At 42.9% G+C, this 14,166-nt stretch overlaps 1 protein-coding gene across 1 annotated transcript; it reads left to right on the forward strand.

Annotated features, from left to right (window-relative positions):
- The first annotated feature begins 384 nt into the window (after positions 1 to 384).
- LRIT1 (leucine rich repeat, Ig-like and transmembrane domains 1) lies at positions 385 to 12,828 on the forward strand. The gene is made up of 4 exons (XM_033515804.1): positions 385 to 556; positions 3,059 to 3,525; positions 6,819 to 7,124; positions 9,439 to 12,828. The coding sequence occupies exons 1-4, from the start codon at positions 435 to 437 to the stop codon at positions 10,422 to 10,424; spliced, it is 1,881 nt and encodes a 626-aa protein (XP_033371695.1). The 5' UTR covers positions 385 to 434; the 3' UTR covers positions 10,425 to 12,828.
- The last annotated feature ends 1,338 nt before the right edge of the window (positions 12,829 to 14,166 follow it).

Raw genomic sequence — 14,166 nt, forward strand, 5'->3', positions numbered from 1 at the left:
CTTACATTTCATTAGCAGAAACAACTGTTTTAAATCTTCCCAGCACCTCTGCGAGGAAGTAAATTATTGCTAACTCAAGGTCAGATAACAGTTATCTTGCCTGTGATGTAGGTCCCACAAAAATATAAATTTGTTTTTTTCTTGCATGAGAGCCCCAGACTGCCAGAGGAGGGTGTTTTGAAGGAGCTGCTGAAGGAAGAAACGCCGTTAGTACGGTTCCAGGAAGCAATAAGCACCTTCATGAAAATAACCCAAGTCCCCATCCTTAATCCCTGCCTATCCTTTTTTATCTGATGGACTCAGCGCGGGCTGGAAGATCACAGCGTGGCTGAAAACAAAAGGGAGTTAACAAGATGTGACCGGCCGATGGATAAAACAATAGGCGAAGCCCTGCACGCTGCCTAGAGCCAGGTGTGCTCCATGCCCAGGTGGCCATGTGGCTGGCGGTGACTGTGCTGTGCTGCTCGGCGCTGCTGGGGCTGCCCCGGGCGGGCGGCTCCTGCCCCTCGCAGTGCAGCTGTGCCTTCCACAGCCTCAGCGAGGGCTCCAAGGCCAGGTACGCGGGCCGAGGCGCGGGGGGTCGGGGGATGCTCCTGCTCCTCCGGAAGGATGCTCGCGGGAGAAAATATTGTGTCTGGACTTTGTGGCCATTATTTTTCCAGTTGCTCCGTGCTCTAGCTATATTTGCGGAGGATTAGCTTCTGAAAACACAGTAAGCTGATTTCAGAGAAAGCGTTTGGGCATCTCTGTGAGAACAGAAGCGACATAATTATTGCTAGTGTAATGGCAAAAAGGGAATAAAATTTAAACAATATTTTATTTTTTTTTACCTTTATGTTGAAAATTTTGGTTCTAAAAGGCTTTATTCTTCTCTGCTGGTTTGTTGCTAAACTGTGACCAGATTTGATTCATGTTGTGGTAGTAAACCCAGCAATTTACTTAAAAAATCCTTCAGCTGGAGATTTTAGGCATAGCAATGGACTTTGGACAAGAATGAACCAAAAAACCAGATAGTAACAAAAGAGAAAATAAATAAAAGAAGTTCATTCTCAGACTGGAAACTTTCTGTTAAAAAAGAAGACAAGACCAGAAGGACATCCATCTTTGAATGCAAAGCCATTGTACATACATTTCTCTGGAGGACTGTTACAAAAGAGTCCTTCTGAAGGGTAAGCACAAAGTATCTGACTTAAAGAGAATAGAGGCCATATTTTCATAAGGTGTGGTTCACAGCAGAGGAGGTTTTGTGACAGATACCGGCTTTGCAAAATCTTTTGTAATAAACTTTTTCTAGACTGGAATATCTTTTCATTACTGAAATGAGATATTTTGGAACCCCATGAAATAGCTCTACTTTCTTATCTCTTTTATGGTACTATAGATTTAATACTAGAAACTTTCCCAGTAAGAAGCAGCATAGTAGAGACACAAGTAGCCTGCAATTGTTAAAAGGGGGTGCAACAGTGTGAGAGCCAATTATTGCTCCATAAGTGCCACAGTTCCCAGGGGAATTTCCTCTCAGTGACTGGAAAAAGCTGTTGTGCATTTTAGTAAGACACATAATAAAGCAAATATCCATTAGTCCCTTAAGGAGCATAATGCCACATTTTTTCTGCATTATGATTCATATTTCCCACTAGAAGGAGATTATCCCATAGATTAAATGTTTAGTGCTCACTGACATAATTTAGGGACACTGTGAGAACCATTCTGCTTTACTGCCATGGTCTTTGTGAGTAAACATTTTGTGACGTGACTACACAAAGAAAAATGTTTTATTGTAAGTGGGTTTCTGGATTTTTCCTTTGTGATAGATTCTTATCTTCCTCAAAATCTCAACTTTCAGTAGGGGGTGGGGAGGATTTAATGCCACAATAAAAGTGTTGGGTGAGAGTAATGTACTGTGTTTTGATTATAAATTAACAATTTAACTATAGGCTCAAACATCATTTAAATCTGTGAGGTCTGCCTGAGCAGTTCAGCAATGTTATATGTTTTTTTGTCGATAGTAGAGAAATAATTGCTTTCAGCCAAAACCAGTCTGGTTTTGACAGCTTTGTAATATTCTGTTTATAGAGGCAGTGTGATAGGAAAACATTACTTGCCTGATCACATTACATTTCTTGTGGTGTCTTGTTCGTCAAGTAGAATGGAACATGACCCATCTGACCTACTACCTTTTGCAGGTAGCTTGGTATTTTGTTAGGAACTGGCCCTCCCCTACTTGCTGATAGGCAAATTAAAATTCAGTTTGAGAGACCTGTTTTGTCTCCTTTCATTTCTCATGGCTCTCTACAATCCCAAGTCACATTTTTTTGTACGAAGGCTGGAAAAATGCAACCCAAGCTTTTCATGCTTTGACCTTTAGAGATTAGAAATGGGGGAGGCATGTTTAAAACACATAAATCCGCCTTTCTTTCAGTATAGCATTTTCCAAAGAGTTAATTTTCTGTGCTTTCACTCTCATGAGTATATGTACCTGCGGTGTAGTGACTGCTATCATCTTCACACACCCTCCATAGTAAAGCAGAGCTTACTCCAGAGCATTTCCAAAGAGCTGTTAGATGGCTTTCTCATCCTAATTTCTCAAACCAGAGTTCCTGTGTCATATTTAATCTATAGAACTTCTTGCCCTCCTACATGTCAATAAGGCTTCTTTTTGTAGGGCTTTTATGGTTCAATTTATGGATCCTTTTGTTTTAGCTTGCACTAGACTCCTCTGCTGTGCATGAATGTTGTCACTGCTGTCTATCATAAATACTCTCAAAAAAAAATGATAGCAAAACTCAACAGGAACAATAAATGGCCCAGATTGAGACTCACACCACTCCAGGAGAGGCACAACACTGTGATCTCTGCAGTCAGAAGGCACATATGAATTACTGCAAGTTGATGTATTTTTGGTGATGATGCAGAGATCAGCAGTAAGAAAGAAATGACAAGAAGAACTCTTGTGAAAAAAGAAAGGCAGACCAAAATCTTGCATTAAAATCAGGTTTCAATATTTTCAAAATAAAAGAAAGTCACATCTTTTCTTGTCCTTGTTTTTCCCCACCAGGACAGTGCTGTGTAATGACCCAGAGATGACTCTCCCTCCTGTGAACATCCCTGTAGATACAACCAAGCTTCGGATAGAAAAGACAGCCATCCGCAGGGTGCCGGGAGAGGCTTTCCACCTGCTCCACAACCTGGAGTACCTCTGGATGCCCTACAACTCCCTGGCCAGCCTCAGTGGGATCACCTTCAAGGGTCTTCGTCGTCTGCAGGAGCTGAGGCTGGATGGGAACAACTTAATATCATTCCCCTGGGAAAGCCTGGCTGGCATGCCACAGCTGAGGCTTCTGGATTTACACAACAACGAACTCACTTCAATCCCTCCAGATGCTGCTCGTTATGTCAAGAATATCACATACCTGGATCTGTCTAGCAATAAGCTGATGACTCTTCCTCAGGCTCTCATTGCCACCTGGGCCAACCTCCAGGCTGTTCCCTACTTCCCCAATGATAACTCCAAGATCATCCTAGGTAAGAGAAGGCTTGCCATTTCACAGGGGGCAAAAATGTCAAGAGTTTCTCATCTTCTTGCAGCACTTTCACCCACTGTGGTTACTATAGCAAGTACACTGCTACTATATGTATACAATTTAATACCCCAAATAATGTGTGTAAACTCATCTGCATATTAACAAACTCACCTCAGGCTCATCACACCCATCTATGAGTACTTTGATTAGATAAAAAAATGAATTTGATTACGTGCTTGGATCTTTGCAGCACAAAATTGGTGACTCTTGCTCAAGGATTTTTTAGTTATTGCCACTGCCATGGATAGAAATACAAATATGTTCACAGCTCTTCATCATTCGTGTGCTCTTTTCTAATAGCACTGTGTTTGGAATTGACCCATTTTAAGCAGAACTAAATAAAAGGATGGGTAATTTATTATGCCTAAATTAAAGAGGAATAATGCCATGACCAAGCATAAAATCTGGGTCAGAGCTTCCAATTTGTCTCTTCCCAGAGCCTTGTTTATCTGTTCACACAGAATTAAACCCAAACACACCAAGATAGTGCTGCCCTGAAGGGCAGCTATGAAGCTCCAAGAATACCCTTTTTGGTGGCAGCTCTAGGCTCCTCACAGTATGGCTTTGAGGCAAAGGTCCATTTTTCTGTCTGGGTATCTCACAGCTGACTCTCAGTTGCAGGGTGCCCAGGTGAGGTTTTGAGCACATTTCCTAGCTCGTGGGATTATTACATGATCTTTTAGCCGTTGTTCACTGTTCAAATCCACAGCAGGCTGATGATGGCTCAGAGCTGTTGCCATCTGCTGTCTTCACTTGCTGTATGCACACCAAACCCCACGGACTGTGTTTGGTCAACGAGCTGTGGGCATCTGCATGTACGGGCTCTGCAGGCAGGGGTGTGAGTTCAGGCACTTGCTGATAATCTCAGCAGAGGCACTGCAAGTTTCCTCTCACTCTGGCAAGTACCTGCTTCTCTTTGTTCCCTTGACAAATTTAGGAAGGTGAGGTTTTTAAAACCGGATTGGAGTGAAAAGAGATACAAGACTTGAAAAAGTACAACCTACACCTACAAAGCTTTTAGTGTCCTTAGCAGATGTTGCTGAAGGTTTCACTAGCATCAGGAGAGGAGCAGGTGTTCCATTATTCTGTTTTGCCAGATGCAGTAACAAGATCTTTAAGCTAAAACTTGAAGTTTGGGGTTGCCCATTTCATTCTTAGCAAGACTCCCTAGATCATAGTTCTCCCTTTTTATTTTTAGAGTCAATTTACATGTAAAAATGTTATTCCATTCAATATAGATTAGGAGAGTGTTTTATCAAGAACAGACCATGCCTTGATACACGTGGCCAAATTGAGTAGTATCCAGCTGTGCACAGGTTGCTTGTGCCAGGATCCTAAAAAATTCATGTAACCATATGAGTATAATGCTAGAATTAATGCAGTAATGGGCAGACACTCCAGCGTCTAGGTCCTATCCTGTGGACACCCATAGGAACCAGGTAGATAAAATTCATGTCTCTCACCGGAGCAGGCAGGGAATACACAGCTGCATGTTTCTGTTTCTCATGGAGGCATAAAAAAATCATGAATAATAAAAAGAGTCAGCCCAATGCGGTCCTTGCCTGCAGTGCATCACTGTGACTCCAGTGCCACCGCTTGCAGACTCCTTCAAGAAGAAGTAACTCCTCTGCTAAGTTGCTGGCTAATAGTCTGTGCCAAGGGTGCAAGCTTTCCCCTGTGAGGACAGCCCACGTGAGCCCATGGAACTGTGATGTGCAGGGCAGCAAAGGCCTCACTGAGATTCATGATTGCTGCTGCTTCAGCTGGAGCTGGGGCACCTGCCAGGGAATCTGGGATCAATTGTTATCTAGTGCACTAGAAACTGCTAGTAAAAATGCCATAGAACAACAAAGCCAAGCTGAATGTTCATTATTTACTTAGTCTGCTTTACTTTAACATATTAATTTACAAGAACTGACTTCCTGCCAAAACCCATCACTTTCAGATCCTCTTCTAAGCCCAGGGAAGAAAACATGGAATGCACTCAGAAGAATTTTTTCAGCAGCATCTTTATAACAGTTTGAGGGAATATCAGTACTCTTCCCTTGCAGGCAGGTGCCAGCCCCCAGGCATATCCTTGGGCTGGGCATGGAAAAGAGGAGGCACAGCCCCCTTGGAGGGAGCAGAGCTCACTCCTGTGGCAGGCAGGAGGCCTAGGAGCCATGATCCTGGCTAGGCTTCAAATGCATGCCTGGGGTTAGATGGCATTAATATCCCATGTGCCAATTCTGTTAGCTAAAATCATTAGAGACCACAACCTGTCCACAGAACAGCTGGATGTGAACATTTGTAAGGAGGATGGCACAGATTTAATCAGAATACAGCAACTTCTGTTCATGGATATGCATTGCTCTAGTTCCAAATTTGCTTTTTCAGAACTATCTTCACAGGTCTATTTTTAATAATGTATCATTTTTTCAGCATTGGAATTCAACAGGTGCAAACTGGGAGAGCAGAATAAAGAAGAAGAGAAACATTCCAAGAGTCTGAAACAAGAGTGTGTTTTTCAACATATTTCCTTCTGTGTGTTTAGCCTTTATACAGTTATGGTCTATCTATGTTTTTTTATATACCATAACAGGCATACCCTTCAATTTAATCCTTAAAGCAGTTCTTTCATCTCATTCAGTATAAATTAGCATTTCAGGAAAAGCAACTGATTACCAAAATAATGAAAGTAACATAGAATAACAGGGCTGGAAGAGAACTATGACAGGCAAGTAGGATCAGCTACAGCTATTGCAGGTGTGAAAAGTGGCATGACAATCTGGCTAATATTTTAAGAATGTCCAGTGAGAAGAATTTTCTGGCCTGTCTGAGACCTCCTCATGCCAAAAGAATCCACAGTCCTCCTCCCATGAGTAGTTTTTTTTTCATCCTGGAATGAAATGTGGTTATAATAAATTCTTGTTTTGCTTCTTTATGTGCATGAATCACAATGTTTCCATGATATGAATAATCCTGCTTTGAATTTAAAGAATATGAATTCAGATCCAGATCTGGAGATACTTTAGCAAGACGTATTTATTCCATTCTGGCAACTGTGGGATCCATCAGGCTCAGCCAACAGCTGAGGGGGACACAACAGTGGGGGGACACATCCCCCACCCCACAGACTCCTGCACAGGCAGTTCTTGTAGAGCAGATTGGGAGCCTATCACGTTTTCTCCTGCTGAAAAATAGAAACAAAAGGCGCTGTTGGAGTGACTTAGTGCCCTGATTTCTTTTTGACAGGCTTGCAAGACAATCCTTGGGTGTGTGACTGCAGTCTGTATGAAATGGTCCATTTCCTAAATTTCCAGTCTCCTAACATAGCCTTCATTGAGCCCAGGCTGAAATGCTTCACCCCCCGCAGCCTTGCAGGAGTCTTCTTCAGCCAGGTGGAGCTGAGGAAGTGTCAGAGCCCCGTGGTGCACACATCTGTAGCCAAGGTGAAGACTATCCTGGGCAGCACGGTGCTGCTGCGCTGTGGCACCACGGGCGTGCCCATCCCCGAGCTCAGCTGGAGGAGAGCTGATGGGGCTCAGCTGAATGGCACAGGTGGGTTTGGTTTAAACTTCTCTGCACATGTGGAATAAGTGAGGCAGACCTGTACTAGGTACTATTCACTCTTGCATTGTGATTTTCTATAGACTATCAAATTACTTACATCTTGATCTAAATATTATCAGATAAATGTGTGTTATTAGGGGTAGGAAGCTGGTTTTGCTTTGTTTCATAGCAATTGTGGTGGTGAGACAAGTCGAGGGATTTTATGCAAATCTGTTAGAGCTAATGAAATGAAACTAGCAATAAGCTGTTTTCAGTTAGTTAGTTATTCAGTCACTGAAAAGGCTTCCCCCTGAATTATTCTATTATTCTATTCACATATTCTATTGCTAAGCCATTAGCAAACCTCTCTGGCAGAGAGATGTCTGATGTGAATTCAACTGGGATTTAGATCAGTTGTAGAAGAAAGAAAAGGTTGCAAACATATAGCATTACTGATATATTAAAAGACAAAAAAGCCACTAAACTCTGAAGGATACAACACTTCAGTGGGAATGTCTCCAAGGAATCATTTCCTCTGACAGATTGACAAGCTCTCCTGGAGAAAAAGCCCTCTGGAAGAAACCTGGTCTGAGCACCTCTTCTGTGCTCACCCCTCTCCTGGGGGAAGCCTTCAGACAGACACTGGTTCTGTGACTGATCATGATTTAATTTCCATTCACAAGAAAGTCTGGAGCTGTAATTGCAACACTGGTCCTTTAATTTGTGGGGAATTTAGGGAAGAAACCTTTGCTCTGCTGAAGACAGCTGTCTTTAGCTTTTTGTCCTATAAGTTTTCAGTCAGAACCTGAACCTTCTTGTTTCAAATTTTCCCTGAATACTCCTGTATAGTCCTGCCCTGATTTTCAAAGAGGATCTAAACTCAGCAGATAAATTGCTAAGTGTTGGGCCTGATCCTCAAAGGGTTATAGGGCTCCTTGGTGCATAGAACAGGGAAGAGAGCAATTTTCTTTCACAGCAGTAGAACCATTTGTAGCAAGTATCATTTTCTGGGATGTGCACAAGTCATTGCTCTGTTGTGCAGGATGTGCAGAATGTAGCAGAGCTGCTCCTCATAATGATAATGTGTACCCATCACACTGCAATCATCCCTCCTACACTTGAAAAAGAGCCACCACAAAAAAATAAAACGGGATGATTTCCTGAAAGCCTATGTTGAGTTTACTTTGAGCTACAACTGAGAATGATGTATTTTGTGCCCCATTAAATCAGATGCTAGCACCTTTCAATAAAAAGGTGGCTGGAAAGATAGGTTATTTCTCAGCAATGGCAGCTTCTGTGCCAATGTTATAATGTGGCTATTTGAAATGCTGGTGTTCTGAGCAGAAAGGAGTGAGAAAGAGTCTGCAGTCTGTATTGAAATTGCCATAGGTAGATCCATAGATTTCTGTATTTTAATATACTCATTCAGCAAATAGTTAAACTGAAAAAGTAACTTCTGTTACCTTGTATTTTGCTGCCATTGCAAGGGGCCCCGGTTGCCAAGGCTGGATTCTGACCCCAAGAGGGCTTGGGAGAAGTTTGCATCCTCTTACCTTTGCCTTTCAGACACTTCCCTGGTTTACCTTTCAGCAGGAAAGGGCTGAGACAGCACATGTCCATCCTAAGTAGGCTGGTTAAATAATCAAGAGGGTGCTTTACCCTTCCACAAGATCCCAACTATTTTTTTTTTCTGCACTGACAGAAAAAGGCAAAAAAATCTAGTTTTAGCCTGAAAATAAATCATCTGAGCAAATCAACACTCATCTATGTACATATAATTTGGTGGTGATTACACCTGTGTAAGGATAAACACCTGCAATAATTAAGCACTAGAAGGGATATTATCTTTCAACTATTTCCCATACACTCTAGGCTAGCCAGTGTGAGTTTATTACAATAAAATCTCCACTGTTTGTATTTTCTTTGTATTTTCTTTGCCTCCATGGTCTGCATCTAATGGCCGAATAGATCAGTTGCTGTCTGCTCCTTCCACTCTTTTAAGTATTGCACCTACACAAGAATTTTCAAGCTTTTATCTTTAATGGAAGAACCGTTCCTGTTACATCATCAGTTTGGAGGAAATAGCATCAAAATTTCCATGTATATTCATTTTGAAGTAGTTTAAATCCTGACATAATCTAATTATAGTCCTTTTCTTAGATTTACTGAGATTTTGTAATATTCTTGCTAGCAAGCAGAAATGATGATTCCTTATCATATACTTTACTGAGCAGGTATTTGATGACAGAGTTAATATTTTACAAACATGGAATTAATTCCATTTATTACTGCCTGTTTATTTAACATTTTTCCTTCCCTGCAGTTCATCAAGAGATTTCCAGTGATGGGATGAGCTGGTCTATCCTGGGCCTGCCAGTTGTCTCTTACCTTGACTCTGGGGAGTACATCTGTAAAGCAAAGAATTTCCTGGGGGCAACAGAGGCGTTCATCTCGCTCATCATCACGGACTCAGAAAGCACGGACGACCCAAACTCTAGTGCCAAAGGCACGTGGAATGGGAAGGCGAGCGGGATGGAGGCAGCTGCCTACAACGACAAACTGGTGGCAAGGTACGTTATCACCACCTCCACTGTGCCCACCCTGGGGGCTGGGGCGGGCACCGGAGACAGCCTCCTCCTCCCGGACGCGGCACAAGACGGCAACCCCCAGAACCTGCTGGTGAGCCCCACCACGGGCCAGCAGGAGCCAGAGAGGATGGTGAGGTCTGTCAGGGTCATAGGGGACACGGACCAGAGCATCACCCTGGCCTGGAAGGCGCCCATGGCAAAGAACACCACAGTGTTCAGTGTGCTTTATGCTGTCTTTGGGGAGAGGGACATGCGGAGGATCAATGTGGAGCCAGGAAAGACCAAGGTCACTCTCTACGGGCTGCTGCCAAAGACCAAGTACATCGTGTGTGTCTGTGTGAAAGGGCTGATCCCCAGGAAGGAGCAGTGCATCATATTTTCCACAGATGAAGTTGTCAGCGCAGGAGGGACGCAGAAGCTCATCAATGTGGTTGTGATCAGCGTGGCCTGTGTCATTGCTGTTCCTCTGACACTGGTGGTCTGCTGCGGAGCACTGAAACGGCGCTGCAAAAAATGCTTTGTGAGAAAACCAAAGGACGTCCAGGAATCGTACGTCACCTTTGAAAGCCTGTCTCCTGGGGCCAAGGCCAAAGGCGTGGAAGGAGAATACCTGACCAGGCACACCCCTGATGAGTCCAACAGGCTGCTGTCTGCCCGCTCCAGCGTGGACTCGGAAGCCATACCAAAGATAGAGGGACAGCCTAACGAGTACTTCTGCTGACAGCACCTGGGCTGACTGTCAGCTCACACAGTGGGAAGCGTGTGGCTTTATCTGTGACTCTGCTCCAGCACTGCAGGCCAGCCTGGCCACGCTTCTGTCTCTCACATGTTCTGGAAGAGCATGCAAGAGGGTAGACTGTGCCCAAGCTTTACAGGACATGTTGCTCACACCACTTGGGGTTGGCTGCTTTATACCCAGTCAAAAGCTTCTGTGATAATGGCCTCGTTTCCTGGACCACTTTCTTTTCTCTCCTGTCAAATGAAGTGTGCACACTAAGTGTGAAGACATTAAGCAACATTTCTGAGTGTGTTCTGCTTGGTATTGTTTAGGACCTGCTCTGCAATATGCTATGTATTTTGTTCTCAGCTCTTTTAATGTTCTTTTGGTTGATAAGCCAGAGGAGTGCTTAGTAATTTTAATAAAAATACTTATGAAGGTGAAGATTTAGAGTCTCACCTTTGACATCCCCCATGTTTGCATGAAACATGCAGCTTGATGCTTAATAGATCACTCAATACAGATGTACAGCAACCCTTTCTAATATGTTCAACATAATCACAACTCCATGCTCTGAATTCAGAGAAATGTGCAAAGGAGATAGAAATTAAGAGACAAAACCCATTCCTAAGAATGCGTAACAGAGAGCATTTGCTGATTGCATTTCGGCCTCTGTTCTAAAGATATGGAACAACAGCAAAGGTCTTTCAGTATCAGTCCTAGCTGGAATTTTGTATCTGTATTGTAATTAGTAGAGTGTTTTATACCAGCTGTGCTAGATAAAAATCATACAATAGGCTACTTTACACATTGTGTGTGGTGGTGTAATGCTTTGTAATCATACTGGAAAACTTATATTAGACAGTTTTGCAAAAATCTCTCAAACCAGCACTGTCACTGCTGCCTGTGCTTCTGGAAAAACTGATGGTGAAGGCCCACATGATCAGCCAGGCACTTGTGACTTGGTCATGGTTGCTCTGTGCAGAGCAGGAGAAAGTGATATGGTGTCAGACCACAGGCAACACACACATCAGCCATTCCTGACTATGGTCTCAGTGGTGGTAGAGGCTCAGTGCAGTCTTTTGGGTTTCAAACATTTTACAGATTCAAGGACCCTGAAAAATACCTGTTTAATATTAATCTAAATGTACTTTCATAGTCAGGGTGAACTGATCAGTCATTTAAGTTCTGCAGCTTCACTGGAATTTGAATCCAAGTGCTGATCACAAAGTAATTCCCAGATGTGTTATTTTCCACTCAAGTCCCTCAGGTAGTAACACTGTATGTAACATTTTTCTCTTTGTAATAATATTATTCATGAAGAAAATTATATATGTTCTGCCAAATGTTGAATGGGAAAGATCCAGCCAAGTTGAAATGCTAATGGATAAAGCCTGCTGAAATGTTCTGAAATGTGTTTGTAAATTTATTGGAAGGACTTCCAGTCACATTCTGGATATGTATGTACAGTGTGGCTTAACAAAATTCACTGGTTGGAATGGAGCCCTGTATGGATTTTTCAAGTCCCCCTTGTACAGAAGGGTTTCACTTATGTCAGATTACTTGGCCTAATGGAAAAAGCAAGTCATTTGATCTCAGCATAAATACCAGCAACAGGGTACATCACAAGAGTTTCTGATGGGACTCCCTGTATTCCTTGCATTAATGATAAGGAACTTCTCTTGTATTGGGAGAATTTGTCAATCCCTGTATAAAATAATTCATGCTACTTCTATCTATCACTGGACTGTGTAGATTTTTAGGTTTACAAGTAAAGTTTTGTAAAATTACATATTTTAATGCAACAAATTAACTGATAAAACATGGTATGTAATAGATCTAATCCTTGAAGTTCATTTGTCCCAGCCTGATTATTAAGAGTCAGGAAAAAACTGTTTTTCCAGTAGCAGTTTTTGTGCTGAGTTGCAAGGATTGCTGTATATAAGCTTGGGTCCTGCCCACATATGCAGCAGGAGCACTGGGCTGTGCAGAACTCAGCTTACCATGGCCCTGGATGGGTAAGCTCCTGAAGAACCAAAGCTGTCCCAGAGTTTTCCTGTGCTGAATGGAGTGCACCTACTGCCCAAGGCCTTCCCTGTAAGTCAGGTCTGCAGGAGCTGACTGGGAAGCAGAATTATTCACTTCTCAGCTAACTGGAGGTGTGAGCTGGGCCATTTGCTGCACCCTGCCCTGGTGAGGAGCAGTCTCACCTGCTGTGAGCCTCAGTCTGTGAACTGGCTGAGGAGAAGGCACCAGCTGGGCCAGCACTGGCACTCTTTGCTTCTGCTCCATCCAGGGATCATCCTGGGACATTCACTGTGGACGTGTTCAGTTTTACACCCTATTGGATATTTTTTGTACTTTGAATAAATAGTGATCCCAAACAGAATAAACATGACTTTTCTCATTCCTGTGCCCACTCTCACTGTCTCATAGCCGAGGCACTGCAGTTTATCATCTCAGCTGCTGCTGTTCAAGACAAGCCTTTCTCTATGCACTGGTGGTTCACACACAATAAGCAATACGTACAAACTTGCACAAGCTCTGTCTTGTTTGGCATTGGTCAGAGGAGAAACCCTGTACCTGCCAAATGATGAGTGAAATTTCGAACCATTAAGGAAGCAGATGTGACTTCAAGACTCTGGGTCAGATTTTCAGTGTTATCAGACATGGAAAGATAAACACCTCTCTGGATTTTCTGTTTTGTTGTCATGGAAGGGTTGTTAGGCACCTAGTTTCAGCACGCTAAGGAGCAAACCATTTCTTTCTTGATTAAAGTCAGTGCTCAAGATGTGCTGTAAGAACCAAAGCAAACATCTGCTCTTGTACTCCCTTTTAACAAGCTTGGACTGGATATTATCATGCCCACTAAACCACATCACGTCAACTCATTTTTTAAACACTTTCACTGTCTGAAACGCCCAACTGCAGCCTTCAATGCTTATGTCCTGCCCAGCAGTGATTTCTAACACTGAAGGCCAAGGCAGAGGGACTAATTGAAAAGCATCAGCCCAGACTTGCCTTCTTACAAGAAGAAATGTCATTTCAAGATGGAGTTTGACTCTCTGGGCATAGCTGGCAGCACACAGTGGGTGATCTCTTGGCATTTGCTTTGGCAATCAGCGCAATCTCTTAAACTCCACTTCCCATAGACTAGCAGCAACCGTCTCTGTGGAGATTTATTTTGACAGCTTGAGTTTTAGACAGCTTGTTCTGCTTTTTGGCTTCAGCCAGGATGCCACATGATGTTAAAGAGCAGCTGAACTGAGTGGACATCTGCTGTCACAATTATGACCATTAAATTTACAAGCAGGCATAAACTGGGCTGAACTAAAAAGGCACCAAAATCCCAGTCCAGTAGGGAACATAATCATAATGACTGTGCCTAACACTGGGGGATTTATTTCCCTTACCTCCCCTTCCCCTCTTTCTCCTCCCCCTTCTCTCTACCCTAATTCATCTGACTTGGGTAAGTGATTCACCACTGGACTCTCAGGTTAATACTGAACCTTCTGAGTACACTTGGAGTTTGGATATATTTAGATAAGTAGCCTCTCAAGCAGCAAATAAATATCAGCCTGAAAACAGCCAGAGCATTGCCCATGGCACTGACTAACACCACTCTTTGAAAGGCCATTTGTCAGCCCTGTAGAAGACAGGTGGGACTAGCAGGAATTCTCATGTGGGAAAAATACTGCTATTTTTTTATTGCTTTTTTCTGTTAAGCAAATTATTTATTTTAAAT

The sequence above is a fragment of the Parus major genome, chromosome 6 (assembly GCF_001522545.3).
Source record: "Parus major isolate Abel chromosome 6, Parus_major1.1, whole genome shotgun sequence".
NCBI classification, from domain to species: domain Eukaryota; kingdom Metazoa; phylum Chordata; class Aves; order Passeriformes; family Paridae; genus Parus; species Parus major.